Here is a 20,718-nt window from a genome sequence, read left to right as displayed (position 1 = left end):
CGCTATCTAAGAATTTGTGAGCTGCAATTTGATTCATTTTGGGTTTAATACTGCTTTTAAGTACACATTCACTTTTGTTTTATCAGCTCTATATGGATTCTCCCACTCCTATCATATCATTCATATTTTTGGGGAACGGGTCCATGCTGTATCTGAAGTATGCATAACAGAAAGGAGGGATGGGGGAACCTAAACAGGGTTTTTATAACAAAAGAAGAAATGTACTTTGAATTAAGTTGTGATCGATAATTAGGAACAGAATTGAGACCTGCTGTTTGCTACATGTAGGGCCAATTGACACCAGTCAACGGGAGTGAGCCCACAGGTGTGCAACAATAGGAAGCAGCTTCCTGTAGTGGAACACCGGGAAGAGGAGGTGCCAAGAGCACCTCAAAGTAGGCTGTGTGTACATGAAGCCTAATGCCGCGTACATACGATTGGTTAAACCGATGAGAATGGTCTGATGGACCGTTTTCATCGGTCCAAACCGATCGTGTGTGGGCGCCATCGGTTAAAAAACGATCGTTAGTAGGCACAGCCATTGGTTAAAAATCCACGCATTCTCAGAATCAAGTTGACGCATGTTTGCAAGCATTGAACTTCGTTTTTTTCAGCACGTCGTTGTGTTTTACGTCAACGCGTTCTGACACGATTGGTTTTTTAACCGATGGTGTGTAGGCACGACTGACCATCAGTCAGCTTCATCGGTTAACCGATGAAAACGGTCCATCGGTCCGTTCTCATCGGATGGACCGATCGTGTGTACGCGGCATAATACAAACTACAATCAGCTGTGCTGACACACATTATACAGGCATGATCCACCTTTGTCACTTTTTGGAAGCCAACTCTGAAGTGTGTGCATGTAGACAGGAAGTTGCGGAAAAAGGCCAGCAGACATCATCAAGACTGAGATGAGAAAAAAAGGTAAATACAATAAACAGTGCTTTAGCGAGTTAAAGCTTTATTTGAAGGAAAGGAAAACATCTTCCTTGTAGAGTGGGGCTGCCCCCCACACGGCCAGGATTAGATGCTCATTTAGGTCTAGGGGACCACAAAGAATGCTTTACCTTACCTGATCTTCTGTTTCTGTAAGCTCTCTCCAGGCTGTAAAATTGTTTCCTGCAGCTCGCCCGCCCCCTATGCTTTGGTGGTTGCAAGTCTTCTGCAGTCATTAACACCGTTGCATAGCTCATAGCCCTTCACTGGACATGAGGACCTCAAGGGACAGCCAACAGCTGGAGAGCAAGGAGGATCAGGTAAGTAAAACTGGTAAAGGCACTGTATGCGTGTTTGTGTGCTTCTGTGCCGTAGTGCACCTCAAGGCACAAAAACATGTTTGTTGCCATGCACAGCACTATAAGGTGTATTTACATCTACTTTAATCCATAGGTCATCTTAATTACAGACTGGCTTCTTATATATTTCACCGGCTTCATCAATGAAACCTATTGAGGTCCAGGTTCTGCTCTTCCTATCACATACTCTTACGGCCCAAGCACTGCTTTCTCATTGGAGTTGATTTACTAAAATTGAAGAGTGCAAAATATGGTGCAGCTCTGCATGGCAGCCAATCAGCTTCTAACTTCAGCTTGTTCAATTAAAGCTTGACAAAAAAACTGGTAGCTGATTGGTTTTTATGCACAGCTGCACCAGATGTTGCACTCCAGTTTTAGTAAATCAACCCCATTACAGTAAAACAGATGACAGATACTCATGCATGTTGCTAAAGCAACTTCCTCAGCCAATTCATATATAACTTGATAATGACCATGCAGAATGGAAAATGCATTCATGCTGCGTCCACATTTGCTTGCTAAATTTGATCCCTGCATTTCACTTGCAGTCAAGCTTCTGAGGCTTACAGCTCAGTCTAATTTTGCAGGGCCCACTTTAGACAAACTCATGTTATTTGTGGCAGCATCAACAATGCACTGTTTCTTCCTTCCTCTTGTTATTTTCTAGCAAAAAAAAAAAAAAAAAAGATGATGTAATAAATCTGCTTATAGACAGGACCAAATCTTACTCATTCTCTACTACTATGATGACATCGACATTTAGTGTGATGAAATCATCAAACTGACCTGGATCATTATGATGTCATAAGAATACTTGGTTGAGTACCTCTGCATACTGTTTCAGAGCAAGAGAGGTTATCCACTAACGATACTGTAAAACTCCACAAGCACAACATCAATATATGAAAACTCTCCAAAACAGTCTTAGTAATGAAAGCAATAGTGGTTGCAGCTTGGAACCCTTCTAATGTTGGGCCCTTGTGTGGCTGCACACCATACAACCCCTTCATCTTCACACCAAGGAAATTAAACAGCCCCTCACAACCACCAAACCAGGGTTGTGGGGAAGAGGCCCTTGTCCTCATTAACATGGGAACAAAGTGCATCTCCATGACATGTACACAATGTCCTCTAGTGGACGAAAAAGAAAATGCAGCTAGAAAATATACAGTATCTGGCCAGGGATGTAGAAACCACATGTTAGTGCACATCATTAGAAACAGCAGACAAAAAAAAACAACAGTTTGATCACACTTTAGCATTAAAATACATTAAAATTGCAGTTACATTGTACAATCATATTGCAGTGCGTTTATAACAGCACTAAGTTAAATAGGAAAATACAACTATTGAAGGTTTGCATAAGACCACAGGCAATCAAACATATAGCAATAACATTATTATGATAGATACTGCTGAAAAGAAAAAAAGAATGATAAAAAAAATGCATTCATTGTATAAAAATCCATGAATGCAATAACTGTATAAAAATAGAAAAAAAGGAAATTCAAAATGTAAACTAACATAAAATGGATATATATTTAACCAACTTTGTGCTTTTTTGCCTGCGGATCGCAAAAGGAAAATCTTTGGTAAAGCTAAATAACGAACATCTTTTATGTTATCCTGTGCATTGCTTATTGTGAGGGTGGAGTAAGCAATTTAATGACCAGCTCAACCCAAAATACACTAACTTTTTATACCCGACTGCAACAGCTTTTACACAGTCAGATGCGTAAGAAAATGGTTTTGTTGTGTCCCTGCCAATGAGGTGACAAACCAATGGGAGGAAATGCTCGCTACTGGTGTGTCTAAGAGAGGTATAACAAGTCAGTGGGTAATTTAACCCTCTGGTGAGTGCATAAGTGAATAAGGTGAACATTTTAATAATGTAGACTGTTGAACGTTCCTAAAAAATAGACATAAAAAAACAAAAACAAGAATGCATCTCACAGTGCAACAAAATACTGTAGACTCCAATACTTCTGCAAATATTGAAGTTGACCTTGCTCCGGTATAAAAAACAGACAATATTTAGCTCTTTTTTTCATGCTGGAGTATTTTTTCAACCAAAAATTACAATAAAAGAAATATATAAAATGCTAAAATCTTTTTATATTGGTCAAAAAGAAACAAATTGCTCTTCACAGCCATAGACTTGCTGCGCATTGCATAATTAAAGATCAATCAATTTGAGAATCACTTGTGGTGATTCGGCTATGTAGGGTCTAACTTGACAGTGTTAACTAGTGCTTCCAGCAATACGAAGTGATCAATACTGCAGACAGATTTTAAAATATGCTCTCTGTGCAGGTGGACAGCAATCCAGGAAAAAAAAGATACAAACGTTTTCCATGTATGCACCACATCCACACAACCATTAAGTCAGGGAGAGTCTGATGCCGCGTACACACGATCGGTTCAACCGATGAGAATGGTCTGATGGACCGTTTTCATCGGTCAAAACCGATCGTGTGGGCGCCATCGGTTAAAAAAGGCAACTTGTTTTAAAATTAACCGATGGATTCCTAACCGATAGGACAAAACCGATCGTTATTAGCCACAACCATCGGTTAAAAATCCACGCATGCTCAGAATCAAGTCGACGCATGCTTGGAAGCATTGAACTTCGTTTTTTTTCAGCACGTCGTGTGTTTTACGTCACCGCGTTCTGACACGATCGTTTTTTTAACCAATAGTGTGTAGGCGTGACGGACCATCAGTCAGTTTCATCGGTTAACCGATGAAAACGGTCCATTGGTCCTTTCTCATCGGATGGACCGATCGTGTGTACGTGGCATTAGTGGTCCAATGACCATTCAAGACAATTGCCCATCCTGCAACATTGCAGAAATTGAAACTGACCAATCATACAACTGCTTTTGTTTGTCAGGCCAAGCTGGCTGATTGCTTTTGCTGGAAACCAGATCTAACCTTCTTGAACGTTGAGTCCATTAGTAACACTGGGTATGAAGCCTGTTTTGTAGAAGATTCTACAATACAATGGTACCAGATGAAGTTCACAGTTCCTTCAAGTATGGTATTCATAAACACAACCAATGCTAAAAAAAAAAAACCCTCCCCCCTCAAATAAAAAAAACATACTATTTTTTTCTAGACTTGATTTGTACCACACATATATAAACCATTTTGTAAACATAACTGCTTTTTCAGCATTCTAATGAATCTTACCACCAAACCACATCGTAAAACAGCTCTCCATGGGTTAATATGAAGGATATGGTCATTTTTGTAGATTTTTCATTTTAGATGTAACTATATGCATTTGGCTTGGTGTGCAACTGTTGGCTAGCACTATTCTTAAAGGGGTTGTAAAGGTTTGTTTTTTTATTTTCTAAATAGGTTCCTTTAAGCTAGTGCATTGTTGGTTCACTTACCTTTTCCTTGGATTTCCCTTCTAAATGATTTTTTTCTTTGTCTGAATTTCTCACTTCCTGTTTCTCCTCAGTAAGCTTGCCCCCATCATCTGTCTGGGGGTTAGTCAGCCAGAACAACTTACTGAACAGCTTACAGAGGAGGAACAGGAAGTGAGAAATTCACACAAAGAAAAAACAATTTTTAGAAGGGAAATCGAAGGAAAAGGCCATACACTGTTAGGCCTCGTACACACGACCGAGAAAAACTCGACGGGCGAAACACATCGTTTTGCTCGTCGAGTTCCTTGTTAGGCTGTCGAGGATCTCGGCGAGCCAAATTTCTCCATTCCCGTAGAGGAAAAAGAAGACATGCTCTCTTTTTGGCTCAACGAGATCCTCGACAGTTTCCTCGTCGAAAAATGTACACGCGACCGGTTTCCTCGGCAAAAAAGAAATACCAGCAAGTTTCTTGCTGGTTTTTGCCGAGAAACTCGGTCGTGTGTACGAGGCTTTAGATTCCCTTTGTTTCAGCCTACGGGGTAAATTAAAAACATCTAACAGATTCTTCATCCAAGTTAAACAGTACAGATATTTGCTGAGAACTCAGACATACCCTTAGACATCCCAGTCATCATCGGATGCTGATACATTTGGTGGGATCAGACAACGATCATACAAAGTTTTTGGATTTCCATATTAGGATGGTGACTTAATAAAGCTATATACATTACTGCAGATGAATACGCTATTTAGAAAATATGAATTACTATTTCTCACAGTGCTTGCCTCACATAACAAAGGCTTGGAACATCCTTCATAAACGATGCACATGGTACATATAGACCAGCACCCATATCACAATAAGCCATTGTGTTCATTCTTTACCTCGAATGCTCAAATAGCGAGGAATAAATGAGAACATATAAATCGAGAAGGCAACTGTTTCCTGAATCTTCACCGACAATTGACTACAACTAGTTAAAGTGAACCCGTCACCAACTAGCCATCTCAGTTGTGCTATATTATGTGGTGGCAGGTGCCTAAAGGTGTCTGCATGTACCTTTATAATGTGAAAAACGTCTCCCTTTCCCATCCATTTCCAATGTTGCAATGCTTGCTAGAAGGGCACTTGCTCTGTATACAGATTCAAACCGTATATTTAGACAAGGCATCAAAAACTTTATCTGCAAGGAGCAAGCACCCCTAGATTTGGGTTTCCTTGAGGTTCAAGGAAGCATATTTACATCACACTTGAGGCATTTTGCAAGCACCTATGGATGGTTCACCTAAGTAACAAATTGCATAGGACTAGCAGGATAAAAGACAGAATTCAAAAGAAAGCGCAGCTTTTCTTTCTGGATGTGAAAAATCAGAGCAGATGTACTAATCTTTTTTTTTTTAAGATTCCTGAGAATATCAATCATATCTTCATAGTCATGAACGGTCTTTTTGTTGGTCTTTAACACTGGTTATCCTCAAGACAGAAACACAGGAATGCTGATCGACAGTAACATAACATCCCTCAATAATGCAATGCAACCGTAGAGCAAGATGTATCCACCCAGTCATTCAGATGATCCTATGTGGTCTTTTTTCCTTTTCTTCAAACATTTACAAAAAAAGTCAAGGAACACTGGAATCTTTGGCATAGAGATCCTTTTCACCTGGGTATTGGAGGTAAAGGAGGAGCACCTCTCTCTCTTCTGGAAGATCCACCTAGAAAAACCAGACAACATGCATGTCAGAATGTCAGATAAGATATAAAACTAACATAAAGCCCCTCTAACATGCAAAGATGCCAGTGTGGCTTCAGATGTGTTTGCAAATGTATGCAACACATTTCTGTTAGTTTATATCGATATGGACATTTACCATTGTTGGATTTTGTATAGACACACACTGAAGGTCTTCAGTTTCCTTGAGTGATGTTGGGTTTCTATTGCTTTGCTGTACCTTCAGGCTGGGTTCACACTGTCGCCGCATGCGGCGCACAGCAGGGGTCCGGTGCTTGCTGGTTCACCTGTTCAGGTCCGATTTCAGCCCGAAAAAGGCATGCGTTTTTTCCGGCACACCACACCGGACCCGCTGCGGAGATATGTGAACCAGCTCCATAGAGATTGTCACATTCTCCTGCTATGCGAATTGAATCTGGAGAAATGCACATTCAATTCGCATAGGTGTGAACCCGGCCTCAAGGAGGAAGGGTTGCCTCCAAGGCATGCCTGCTCTCAATGCATTCATTACTATGCCCATGTCTTAAGTTTGGAGCGTAGATCTTTTGAGTTAGGACTTACTAGTAAGACCTCATCTGGAATATGCAGTTCAGTTTTGGGCACCAGTTCTCAAAAAGAATATCGGGGAACTGGAGAAAGTGCAGAGAAGAGCAACCAAACTGATAAGAGGCATGGAGGAGCTCAGCTATGAGGAAAGATTAGAGGAACTAAATTTATTCACTCTTGAGAAGAGGAGAATAAGGGGGGATATGATCAACATGTACAAATATATAAGAGGTCCATACAGTGAACTTGGTGTTGAGTTATTCACTTTACGGTCAACACTGAGGACAAGGGGGCACTCTTTACGTCTAGAGGAAAAGAGATTTCACCTCCAAATACGGAAAGGTTTTTTCACAGTAAGAGCTGTGAAAATGTGGAACAGACTCCCTCCAGAGGTGGTTCTGGCCAGCTCAGTAGATTGCTTTAAGAAGGGCCAGGATTCTTTCCTAAATGTACATAAAATAACTGAGTACTAAGATTTGTAGGTAAAGTTGATCCAGGGTAAATCCGATTGCCTCTTGGGGGATCAGGAGGGAATTTTTTCCCCTGCTGTAGCAAATTGGATCATGCTCTGCTGGGGTTTTTTGCCTTCCTCTGGATCAACTGTGGGTATGGAGTTGGGTGTATGGGATTGTATTGTGTTTTTTATTTTGTTTGTTTATTTTTTTGTGGTTGAACTGGATGGACTTGTGTCTTTTTTCAACCTGACTAACTATGTAACTATGTAACTATGTAACTATGTAACTTACACACACTTTGTGTGTTACTTTGTTACATTTCGATAAAGGAAAAACGGTGAGCAGTGCCTTATGTTGTAAAAACACAAGGCACCATCCACCACTGTCATCACACAACAGACTCCAGTCTGCATGCTAAAACAGATCGTGTGATGCCGCATACACGCGATCGGTTAAACCGATGAGAATGGTCTGATGGACCGTTTTCATCTGTCAAAACCGAACGTATGTGGGCGCCATCGGTTATTTAACTATCGGTTAAAAAAAAGCCAACTTGTTTTAAACTTAACCAATGGATTCCTAACCGATAGAAAAAAGTTGATTGTTAGTAAGCACAACCATCGGTTAAAAATCCATGCATGCTCAGAATCAAGTCGACGCATGCTTGGAAGCATTGAACTTCGTTTTTTTTCAGCACGTCGTGTGTTTTATGTCACCGCGTTCTGACACGATCGTTTTTTTAACCGATGGTGTGTAGGCGCGACGGACCATCAGTCAGCTTTATCGGTTAACCGATGAAAACGGTCCATTCTCATCGGATGGATTGATCGTGTGTACACGGCATTAGCGTTAAAGCAGGGTTCCGGCCATAATTTTTTTTTTTTTTTGCAAGCTAAAATGAATCACATTAAATAGTCCGTAAAACATATTAATAGCTCCCCAATCGGTCCAGAAATCATTGCAAACACTTGCCTTATATCCTCTAGCTCATGCTGTGGCCGTATCCATCATATGTGTGGGCATGTGAAGCCCGGTTAATTTTTCTTCCTAGTTTTCAGGGAGAGGTGCATGCTGGGCGATCTTTAGGCACAATAATGCCCAGAGACTCCTGGGAAATGAGTGTCATCATTTCCCAGGAGGCAATGGGGTCTTAGACGCTTCCTGATGACGTAACCCAAACGAAACGTACGTCGAGGCGCATACCAGTCACGCACACTAACGTAACTTCCGGGTCTGCTGGTTTTTGGCGGTGAAACGCACGCCATATGCAGCAGCATACTACAACGGAGACCCTCTCTCACTACTGACCCACGCTACTAGCCTCAGTGCCGGGATCGAGGCACCAAATTCAGTAAGGAGCCATTTGGCTATTTTCTTTGTTTTTAGAAAAGTTTTAATAAACAGTATTACACTATTATGTTTTTTTATTTTGGTGTATATACTATCCAATCCGGCTGCAATACTGGAACCCTGGCTTCTGGATAGAGTTTCTCACACAAGCCCATTAGACTTCTTTTTAATTAAAGAGTCCATTAATGCTGGTAAGGAGCCATCTTATATCTGATCACGTCGGGTGCAATGTTTACTTTATGGTGAAGGTTCTTCATTGTATTGATCCACTTCACATCAAGCAACGTTTATTGCACATACCCAGTGTCTTCATTTGGAATTCATTGAATATATTACTCTGGGACATTTTCAGTTTGCACATTTGCACTTTACTTCGCATGGATTTTTTTGCACTTGTAATGATTCTAATTTAATAAGTTATTAGGGTTTAACTTATTATTTATTAGCACTTAGCGCCCCCTACCCTCCTAATTCCACAATGGGGTCTTAGGACAGAAAGTTGAACCACCCAAGACCAGGAACCAGGCAGATTAAGAAATCTGCTTAGTAACATTCAGATAGAAGTGAGTAAAACATTTTTATTTATTTTTTTACATTAAAGGCAAGCTGTTAATAGAAAGTTCATTTTTAGGGTGGAGCTCCGCTTTGGACACTGTCATTCCTTTTTATTTTCAATACTTATTATATTTTACAATTGTATTTATTTATTTTACAGTTTTTTTTAGGAGCCCCATTAAGTGGCTTTGGTGAAATATCGGAAGTTTAAACAGCGTGAATCTGCACCATATGTGGTGATTAGGGTGTGCCCGGGCACACCTGGCACACCCTGTGCGCACGCCTATGGCTAATGATATGAAGTATTTGTGCAATGGCAGTATGATTTCCACACAGGCCACACAGTACATTTCTTGGAGTCGGGTTGTAGATGCAATATGTATAAAACATTAGGAATTTACTGGGGGTAGGGAGTTAAAGAAAGTGCACTTATCCTTTAAAGAAAAAGCAAATTCTACTCACTTCGGCTTTCATTTCTCATGAGTTTACTGGGGTAAGACTTGTTCGTCGGTATGTAGGGTTCGGGTGGTGGAAGATCAGTAAATGGGCGGAATGAAAATCGTCGTTCCCATTCATCTATATAAAGAAAAAGAAAAACATAATAATGAAACACGCAGATCGTTTTATCCTTGATGTAGATTACTGTTAAGAATATGATGATTGATATCATACAGAAGGAGAACACATGAGTTGTGCTCAGCTTAAGATAAAGAGACTATAATAGACAGTGGCGACCCATCCATACGGGGCGAAGGGGCATCGCCCCCCTAATCCAAGCAGCCGGCCACTAATCTACATGCAGAGGGTTGGATGCATGGATTCTAATGGTTTTTTTTTTTTTAGAAGCACATTATTAGAAGAACCTGAGGCTCTAATTGGCTTCAAAAAAGGTGTGTGCTCAGGACGCCATTGGATTGGTGTGGTGTGGATTGGTGTGACGTCACTGATCGCCGTTCCCTATAACAGGGAACAGACGATCAGTGACACTGCCACAAAGAAGAACGGGGAAGGTGTGTTTACACTCACCTCTCCCCGTTCTTCAGCTCCTGTGACCCAGTCACGGGACACCAGCGGTGATCGGGTCCGCGGGTCCCGCGGTCACAGAGCTTCGGACCGGCGGCGTGCGTGCGATCCACGGCTGGACACTTAAAGGGCAACGTACCTATACATGCCTGTGCCCAGCCGTGCCATTATGCCGACATATATCGGCGTTAGGCGGTCCTTAAGTGGTTAAATTAAATAACAAAATGATTAAAAAAAGTAAATGAACAGAAAAAAAATCCAAATCAAATAAATATTTGATGTAGCCACCCTTTGCCTTCAATTCTTCTAGGTACACGTGCCCACAGTTTATGAAGGAACTCGGCAGGTAGGTTGTTCCAAACATCTTGGAGAACTAACCACAGATGTTTGGTGGATGTAGGCTGCCTCAAACCTTTGCATTCTGTTTTTATGTAGATTTTGCACAGATTTGGACAGTGCCATTGATGGCAATAGCCTCCGATTTGGCATGCGATTTGACATGTCAAATCGCATGCCAAAGTGAACCTAGGCTTAAGGCCCCTTTCACACGGGCGATCCGATCATGTCCACCTGTCCGTTTTTCAGGCGGACCCGATCGGATCCTCCAGTCTCTTCTTATGGACACATATCCGCTGACGACCGCCGTCAATCTGATCAGATCCTGTCTGACAAAAACAGACTGATGGAGGACTTGTTCCCCATCTGTCTGGTGGATTAGATCAGATGGAAACGGACAGGCGGTCCATTTTCATCAGATTGCCCCATAGAGGAGAGCAGGACTGTGTCTGTGTCCGCTCTGCATAGCGGAGCAGACACGGACTTGTCATCCATTTGCTAAGGATTTTTAATGCCTTGTCTCTTCTACATTAAAGTTACTTATCTGCCTGTCCGCCCCTGTACAGTGAACTGTGCATGCACAGCTCATTGTACAAATTTGGCAATGCCGAAGCGGATGCCGAAGCAGAGTGATGTCATCTCAGCCCAATGACAGCAACCAAGACTCAGAAGCCGTCCATCTAAAAAAATGTCAGGTGAGGAGCTGCGCGATGCTGCAGTGCTGGACCGAAGGATTAGCTGAAAATAACTGCCACTTTTTGAAAATACGTATACTCCTTTTATGGAGCTAGCTTTTTGAATTGATCCCTGTACAGTGTCTCTTGTCACAGCTCTCAATAACCCCTAGATAGCAGCTGTGCAAAAATCCCGAAAGCGGAACTTTACTTATAATAACTTGATAACAAAATAATGTTCTTTGGCAAGAAACACACATCCCACATTTATAATTATGCTACCAAAATGAGCGTGTGCTGTAAATTTATTCCAGCATTGCCTCTGTTTCCTCTTGCTGGAGGCATTTTTCTGAAGCCCAAAGCCCCTGAGCAGAAGTAAATCATAAAGCGGAACTAAACCCATCGATTTAACAATTTCAAAAAAGAGTTACATTCTTGGAATGTCCGGATTGCTGTCACATTTGTCACAATCTAGGAATTGCTAGAGAGTTTTAATAGGAAAGCTTACAACTACCTCTATACAAGGGTACTATGTTAGATGGACAATAAAGAGCAAGGTTTTTTTTGTTTTGTTTTTTGCTATTATCAAATGCATGTTTTAATGTAGGTACACTTACCTTCACCAGATGAATCTTGATAACCGTTTCTCATAGAAGAAGAAGGTGGTGGTGGGGGCAGAGGCCCTAAGCCTGGTCTTTCTGGAGGTGGTGGTGGTCTGGAGCCAGTTCTGGGGGATTCTACTCCAGGTTTCATCGGAGGCTGGGGTATTGATCCCCTAGGAGTAAATCCATTTCTATTGGCAGGGGGAGGTGGAGGAAGTTGTCCTACACAGAAGAAGATTTTGGATACGTAACTATTATATATCTACATACCAGTCCAGCATAGTGACTGATAACATAACACTGCCACCTATCTTCAAGTATGAAAAGCTGCTTGTATGTATGGCTCTAAACTTACCGCATAAATCATTCTATTCATTTATTAACTTATTGAGATGTGTCTCTTGTCATGATAAAAATAGAATATCCCGGCACATTTAGTCTGCGTACTACTGTATATCTATAGTTATACCACTACTATATACATATTTTCTGGAAGCATTTGTTACAGACTGCAATACTGCTTTAAAGCCCTCTACACACGGACCAGAATCTCGTCAGGAAAAAAAAGATGTTTTTCCTGACAAGAATCTTGACAAGAATCTCTTGCCAGCCGAGTGTACAGACACTCCATTTAAAAGAACCGCCGTTCTTTTGAAGGGCACGAACGCGGTGACGTCATCGACTACGACAAACATGCGCTCGTCACATTCGATGCCGTTGCCGCCATCTTGCTACACCCTACCTATGCCTAGGAAGCTACCGCTCATGCGTCAAATTCATTTCGAGCATGCGCGGGTTTCCACGGCGACAGGTAAGTATACACACGCTCGGGTTTCTCGGCAGGAAAACACTGCCAAGAATCACGACGAGAAAATCACGTTGAGATTTTGGGCAGTTTTCTTGACGAGAAACACATGCACGGTTTACTCGGCAAGAAAGCTCTGCCAGCAGTTTTCTTGCTGTTTCTAGCCGAGAAAAACGTGCGTGTGTACGAGGCTTAAAAGTTTACAAGTCCGTAGATGTGTTTGCAGCATTAGATTTCTTTTTTTTTTTTCTTGCACTTTTTATTTTCGCGAACAGCAAATTTGCTGTCCCTGATTGGCTACGCACATCCACTATCTATGAAGGGAACCATGGATGCCATCAGGCTGGACTATGGACATGTCTGCCTTTGTTCATCTCCATTACATGGGAGCTAGGGAGATTTGTAGTTTACACAAGAATGACAACATTGGGCCAGATTCTCAAAAGAGTTACGCCGGTGTATCTACTGATACACCGGCGTAATTCGAAATTCCCGCCGGCATATCATTGTTTTGTATTCGCAATACAACGCTGACCGCTAGGTGGCGTTTACGTTCAGGTCTCATTTGACTATGCAAATGAGCCTGATACGCCGATTCCCGAACGAATTTGCGTTGCGTACTCGTCGTTTACGTTGTTTGCGTAAGCGTAAGGTTACCCCTGCTATATGAGGGGTAACCTTACGCCAGTCTGCCGTATGCCATGTTAAGTATGGCGTCGGGTCCGCGTCGTCTTTTTCCGTCGGTTACGTCGTTTTCCTAAGTCGTTCTTGAATACGACTTTACGTCAATGACGCTCACGTCAGCGTCATTGAAGTTTTCCGTCGTGAGCTGGAGCATGCGCACTGGGCTATTTTTCAGCCTGGCACATGCGCAGTTCAATCGGCGCGGGGGCACGCTTAATTTGAATACAAGCCGCCCCCTTTGAATTATGCAGCCATACGCCGGGCCATTTACACTACGCCGCCGCAAATTACGGAGCAAGTGCTTGGAGAATACGGCACTTGCTCCAGTAAGTTGCGGTGGCGTAGTGTAAATGGCTTACACTACGCCAACGCGGGATCTTGGAGAATCTGGCCCATTGTTTTTGTTTTCTGTTCAGCTCACAGGAAAAGACAGGGACACTGCATTTCTGGTGGTGGCAGCTGCCAGGAATATCTGTAAAAGCCAACAGCTGGCTTGTACACTCCGCAAGCTGATTGTAATGCCGTTGGTAAAACCATCGGAATTCCGCTCAAGCTTGGCTTGCATACACACGGTCACACAAAAGTTCTCTGAACTTTCGTCCATCAAGAACACGGTGACGTACAACACTACAACGAGCAGAGAAAATGAAGTTCAATGCTTCTGAGCATGCGTCGAATTGTTTCCGAGCATGCATCGGAATTCTGTGTGTCGGAATTGCTACAGATGATCGGATTTTGAAAATTTGAGAACCAGCTCTCAATCTTTTGTTGGTGGAAATTCCGACAGCAAAAGTCTGATGGAGCATACACACGGGGCATAAGCCTTCTAGTGGAAGTGGAGTGGAGTGTGCCCTCCGCCAAGCTCCATTAGCTTCAATAAAAGGCAGGTGAGACATCAGGGGTCTAAAAGACCTCTGATGTCTGATTAAAGGGAACCTGTTTAAAAAATATTATATCACATAGGGGACTTTTTGCCCTCTATGTGATATAAATAAAGTTTTACTGAATGTAAGAACATTTTTTAAAAAAAAGTGTTGCCTATGAAAAATATAGGGTACTAAAGTTTTGCCGGGCGCACGCAAAATTAAAGCTTGACATGTTGGGCACTCGTTTACTCTGTGCAGCCTCATCCTTTATATTTTACCAAAAATTGGATGATCTATTGGGCCAGATTCACAGAAGAAGTACGCCGGCGTATTTTCAAATTTGGCGCGTCGTATCTTTAGTTTGAATCCTCAAACCAAGATACGACGGCTTCTGGCTTCGATCCGACAGGCGTACGGCTTCGTACGCCTTCGGATCGTAGGTGCAATACTTCGGCGCCCGCTGGGTGGAGTTTGAGTTGTTTTCCGCGTCGGGTATGCTAATTAGCATTTTCCGTCGATCCACGAAGGTACGCGCGGCCGTCGCATTCTCTTACGTCGTCGCTAGTCGGCTTTTCCCGGCGTATAGTTAGAGCTGCTATTTTGTGGCCTATAGTTAGACTTGCCATGTTAAAGTATGGCCGTCGTTCCTGCGTCAAATTAAATTTTTTTTTTTTTTTGCGTAAGTCGTCCGTGAATAGGAAAGGACGTAACTCACGTCGACGTTCAAAAAATGACGTCGGTGCGACGTCATTTCGCGCAAAGCACAGCGGGAAATTTCAAAACGGAGAATGCGCAGTACGTTCGGCGCGGGAACACGCCTAATTTAAATGATCCACGCCCCCTACCCGGATAATTTGAATTAGGTGGGCTTGCGCTGGAGTGATTTACGCTACGCCGCCGCAACTTTACAGGCAAGTGCTTTGTGAATCAAGCACTTGCCCGTAAAACTTGCGGCGGCGTAACGTAAATGCGATACGTTACGCCATCGCAGATGTACCTGAATCTGGCCCATTATGTTTTTGTGCCCTAAAATGTAATTTTTTTTACTGAAATCTTGTGCTTAATAAACTTTTGCACAAATATTGTGTGACATAAAAACGTTTATTCTTCTGGGTCTCTGCTTTCAGAAAATATATAATGTTTGGGGGCTTTAACTAGTCTTCAGCAAAAATGACTCTGGCAGTGAAAGAATTAAGGGATAAGTATATTTTGTCACTTCTCAGTAATGACCCAATTAGCTGTGGTAAGGGGATTCCCCCTTTCTTAGCTGCGCATACATAAAAGGGATGGGGATGCATGTGACATAAGTGACCTAATAAGGCCACAGGGCCCTATTAGACCATATTAAATCACTGACATTGGCCATTTTAGCACTTTCAAAGTACTGGAACATCTATCTGCCAGATCCTAGAAGCATTTTGGTGGCTAACATGATATTATTTATATGATATCAGTTAAAGTTGTTTACCTGTCCTTGAAGGTGGGTCTCTAGATGGTGGTGGAGGTGGACCAGACCGGCTAGAGAGCGCAGCAGGCTGAGGTGGAGCAGGTAAGGATGAAAACGAAGGGTTTCGCTGAGGAGGTCTTGGCATATCATCAAAATTGGAAGGGGTAGGAGGAAGTGGAGGAGGTCCAGGACGGCCTGGTGGCAGAGGAGGTCCCTGGTTAGATGAAATGGGTCTAGGTGTGGAGGGAACTGGGGGCTTATTGTTTTGAGATGGGGGAGGTGGGGGTCCATCTCTTCCAAGTGGAGGTCTGTTTCCTGTTGGAGGAGGAGGAGGCCTGTCATCATCTCTACCAAATGGTGGTCTATGTCCTGTTGGAGGCGGAGGTGGCCGATCATCATCTCGGCCAAATGGAGGCCTATGTCCTGCTGGAGGAGCAGGGGACCTGTCATCTTCTCGGCCAAATGGTGGCCGGTTTCCTGCTGGAAGAGGTGGTGGCCGGTCATCGTCTCTACCAAATGGAGGTCTGAGCCCTGCTAGAGGGGGTGGTGGCCGGTCATCCTCTCTACCAAATGGAGGTTTATGCCCTGCTAGAGGGGGTGGTGGCCTTTCATCATCTCTGCCAAGTGGTGGTCTATTTCCTGTTGGCGGAGGTGGTGGTCTATCATCTTCTCTACTGAATGGTGGCCTGTTTCCTGTTGGAGGCGGTGGTGGTCTGTCATCCATGGAACGACTAGGTGTTTGAGGAAGTGATGGCTTGTTCATAGAAGGAAGTGATGGAGGCATTGACGGAGATGTTCTGCTGTTACCACCAAATCCAGGACTTTTTTTCCATGGTGGAGGAGCAGATCCTGTGCCCATTTGCCTGTTTCCAGCAGGGACTGGTGGAGGGCCTCTATTGTAAAGACTTGATGGCATGGGCCTCGGTGTATTAGGAACTGAAGGTGGTGCATTTTCTGATCTAGGACTAAAATCATTCCTGGGAGGGGGTGGCATGCGGTTTCTCTGTAGTTCTGGGGCACTGCTTCTTATGCCCAGGTGAGGTGTAGGGCCTCTCGGAGATCCACTTGGTGGAGCAAAAGGTCTAGGAGTGGTTGATCTTCCACCAGGAGGCAACATTGGTGGTCTGCTTCCCACTGAATCTAAAAATGACAGAATATAGTTAAAATGGTGTAATCTAGTGAGTGAATATTTTTGGTATGGACAACTGTAGAAATTACTATAATCAACTGAAAATAAAGTTGGTGGGTGTATTGAAGACAATGGGGGTTATTTTGGAAAGGCAAATCCACTTTGCACTTGAAATTGCACTGAAAGTGTACTTGGAAGTGCAGTCGCTGTAGATCCGAGAGGGACATACAAGGAAAATAAAAACCAGCATTCTAGCTTGCACATGATTGGATAATAAAATCAGCAAAGCTTCCCCTCATTTCAGATCTACCCCTCAGATTTACAGCGACGGCACTTTCAAGTGCACTTTCAGTGCAATTTCAAGTGCACTTTGCACTTGTAGGCCCGGATTCACGTAGGAGAGCGCATCTTTGTGTGGGCGTAACGTATCCTATTTACGTTACGCCTCCGCAACTTTGACAGGCAAGTGCAGTATTCTCAAAGCAAAGTTGCGGCGGCGTAGCGTAAATAGGCCGGCGTAAGCCCGCCTAATTTAAATGTGGAAGATGTGGGCGTGTATTATGTAAATGTATTGTGACCTCACGTAAATGCCGCATGCGCCGTCCGTGAAAGTATCCCAGTGCGCATGCTCCAAATAAACCCGCAATATGCCAATGCTTTCGACGTGAACGTAAATGACGCCGAGCCCTATTCGCGAACGACTTACGCAAACGACGTAAAACGTGAAAAATTTTACGCTGTTCCGACGTCCATACATAACATTGGTACGCCTCATATACGCCTCATATAGCAGGGGTAACTTTACGCCGGAAAAAGCCTTACGTAAACGGCGTATCTGTACTGCAACGGCCGGGCGTACGTTCGTGAATAGGCGTATCTAGCTGATTTACATATTTCTAGGCGTAAATCAGCGTACACGCCCCTAGCGGCCAGCGTAAATATGCAGTTAAGATACGACGGCGTAGGAGACTTACGCTGGTCGTATCTTATACAAATTCTGGCGTATCTGATTCTTTGAATCAGGCGCCAAGATACGACGCCTCACACTCAGAGATATGACGGCGTATCTGGAGATACGCCGTCGTATCTCCTACGTGAATCTGGGCTGTAGTTTGCACTTGTAGTGCAAAGTGGATTTGCCTTTCGTAAATAACCCCCAATGTGTTTTTTTTTCTTCACGTAATGTGAATGCAGGAATCTCTCCCACTGTGCTTATTGTACTCTGACTGATCGAATGCTGGTTTTCCTGCAGGCCCGTTCGACAAAAGCCGGTCTAATGATTGACTGCTATTGAACAGAGGGAGCTATACACAAATACAATTTTGATACATGTAACCATCTTTACTCTCCCTGTACAATAATTTATTAACTGATATGTTATGGGGAATGTAAGAAATGGACTGGAACACCAGTAACAAGTTCATCATTGTAGAAGGAGTTAAACTCCAAGGAAAGGAGTGGGGAACTGTGGTAGGAAATCTTGCCAGTGAAGTGTCCAGGAGAGATAAGAAGCCATACCCCAAATAGCCTATTAGACTCCACCTGTACTTGAAAGATTAAGCTGGTCAGAGATGGATAGAAATTTGAATAAAAATTCTTACGAAAAGTCTTTGTAAAATTTGTACAGAAATTCTCAGAACATTCAGCCTAGGTTCACACTGCTGCGAATTCAAAATCGCGATAAAATGCGCGATTTTACCGCGATTTCGCGTCTGCGATTTTGCCGCGATTTCGGCCGCAATTTAATGTAAATCGCGGCCCGAAATCGCAAAAAGTAGTACAGGAACTACTTTTTGCAATCGCAGATGCGGCGTCGCACTGATTAGGACAGTGCCATTGCCGACAATTGCCGCCGATTTGAGATGCGATTTGACATGTCAAATCGCATCTCAAATCGTTCCAAATCGTACTCAGTGTGAACCAGTGCTTAAAGATAGTTTGAAAGATTTTCTTTGCTTTTAACATTTAATTCTGGAATGAATAGACTTTACTGAACGAAAACCACATAATCGACTAGAAAAACGTTCTTTTGAGAAAAATTTGACCATTCTGCTCCTTCAAATTTTTTTGTCACTGTGGTCAAAAACAAACATTGACTTTACCTAGTAATTATTAGAAAAACAAACAAACTTTCTTAGAACATTCTTTTCTAAAAAATGTGGTTTGTCTAAATTCTGCCCATCTATGGCCAGCTTTAGTTCTGGATGTACTGGATAGAGATTCTTAGCCAAATCTTTTTTTGGCCACTAGGTGGCACAAGTCATTCCATATGTAGTGAAAACACCATCCAGTCTAATAGAATAAATAGAATAAATGAAAGTATGCAAGACAGTTTACCTTACAGGATATTCATAACAACTGAGACGTTATTCAATGGTACATTATATAGAAAGAGAGTAGGTTATTACCATTTTCTCTGCCTCCTGAAGATCGTAGCTTTGGCATTCCTCCTTGAAACAAGCCACCTAACCCAGGTGGCCCTCCAAAGCCACCTCCGCCTCCTCCGCCTCCTCCCATTCCTCCACCTCCGCCACCGCCACCCATTCCTCCACCGCCCATTCCTCCACCGCCACCTCCAGGAGATGTTTTCGGTTCTGTTGGAAAAAAATATATAATGTATAAAAAATATATAAAATAGATATAAAAGAACTACAAAATGGGGTTGATTTAGTTAAACTGGAGCGTGCAAAATCCGGTACAGCTCTGCATAGAAAACATTTAGCTTCCATTTTTATTTAATTTTTTTTTGTCAAAGCTTAATTAAATAAGCTGAAATTAAAGCTGATTGGTTACCATGCAAAGCTGCAACATATTTTTCACTCTCCAGTTTTAGTAAATCAACCCCAATGTGTTTTGTCATTTATAATAGACTACAGGCGTATATAAGAATGCACTCCTGATATGTCACAATATACAGCAACAGTTTATTTTCTTTTTTACAAACCTAAAAACCTTTTATCATTGAAAAAATGTCCTTGAGCACCAGGCAAGTCAAAGAGATTGGACCTCAATAGATCATCATGAGATAATGATGTCATCAGTCTGCTGCAGGCAGGAGGCAGCATTTTATCAGTCTCTTCCCCAGTGATCACATGGATTCTAAAGTAAGGTGACCAGATTTTTAAAATGAAATCCCGGGACACATTTTTTCTTTACTAGTAATGGCAACAATCAGCGACTCTCTGCCAATTGCCGCCCACCTCACAGCCTCTCAAGTCTTACTCTTCGGGCCCCGGCTACTACTGGATGGGGAGCGGAGGAAGATCACTCTGCCAGGGAAGGCAAGGAGATAGGCAGGTGGCTGGCCAGGATTTGATTAAGGCAGAACAACATGCGAGCGATGCTGAATGGGCATGCGCCCGAAACTGAAGAAATATTTCCTCCGCTCCGACCTGCACATGATCATCAGAAAGGGGCACAGATAATGGGAAAAATACAACCCCCCTATGCTAGTAGGCACGGCGGAGCGGGGGGTGTGTAATTCTATTTTTTTTATTTTAATTCTGCACTGATTGTCTTTGAAATTGCTCCTGCCCCCTATTAAATCCAATCTGGGGACAAAACCAGGGACAGACTTAGTCCGGGGACAGTGTCCTCAATCAGGGGACTGTCCCCTGAAACTGGGGATGTCTGGTCACCCTATTCTAAAGCCTCGTACACACGATCAGTCCATCCGATGAGAACGGTCTGAAGGACCGTTGTCATCGATTAACTGATGAAGCTGACTGATGGTCCGTCACACCTACACACCATTGGTTAAATAACCGATCGTGTCAGAATGTGGTGACGTAAAACACAACGACGTGCTGAAAAAAATGAAGTTCAATGCTTCCAAGCA

General features: G+C 42.9%; 1 protein-coding gene across 1 annotated transcript in view; it reads right to left on the bottom strand.

The window, feature by feature from the left end:
• Positions 1-5,118: 5,118 nt before the first annotated feature.
• Positions 5,119-20,718, bottom strand: part of WIPF1 (WAS/WASL interacting protein family member 1) — a 110,358-nt gene continuing 94,758 nt past the window's right edge. Inside the window, exons 4-8 of the mRNA XM_040357716.1 lie at positions 19,289-19,474; positions 15,773-16,891; positions 11,965-12,171; positions 9,777-9,890; positions 5,119-6,391 (exon numbers count right to left, since the gene is read on the bottom strand). Of these exons, the coding sequence (XP_040213650.1) occupies positions 6,336-6,391; positions 9,777-9,890; positions 11,965-12,171; positions 15,773-16,891; positions 19,289-19,474 (1,682 nt within the window). The 3' untranslated portion in view covers positions 5,119-6,335. The remainder of the gene's footprint in view (positions 6,392-9,776; positions 9,891-11,964; positions 12,172-15,772; positions 16,892-19,288; positions 19,475-20,718) is intronic.

Source organism: Rana temporaria, chromosome 6, assembly GCF_905171775.1.
Source record: "Rana temporaria chromosome 6, aRanTem1.1, whole genome shotgun sequence".
NCBI classification, from domain to species: Eukaryota; Metazoa; Chordata; class Amphibia; order Anura; family Ranidae; genus Rana; species Rana temporaria.
Note: the sequence above shows the minus strand (reverse complement) of the source record. Positions and strands in the feature narration are given on the sequence as shown.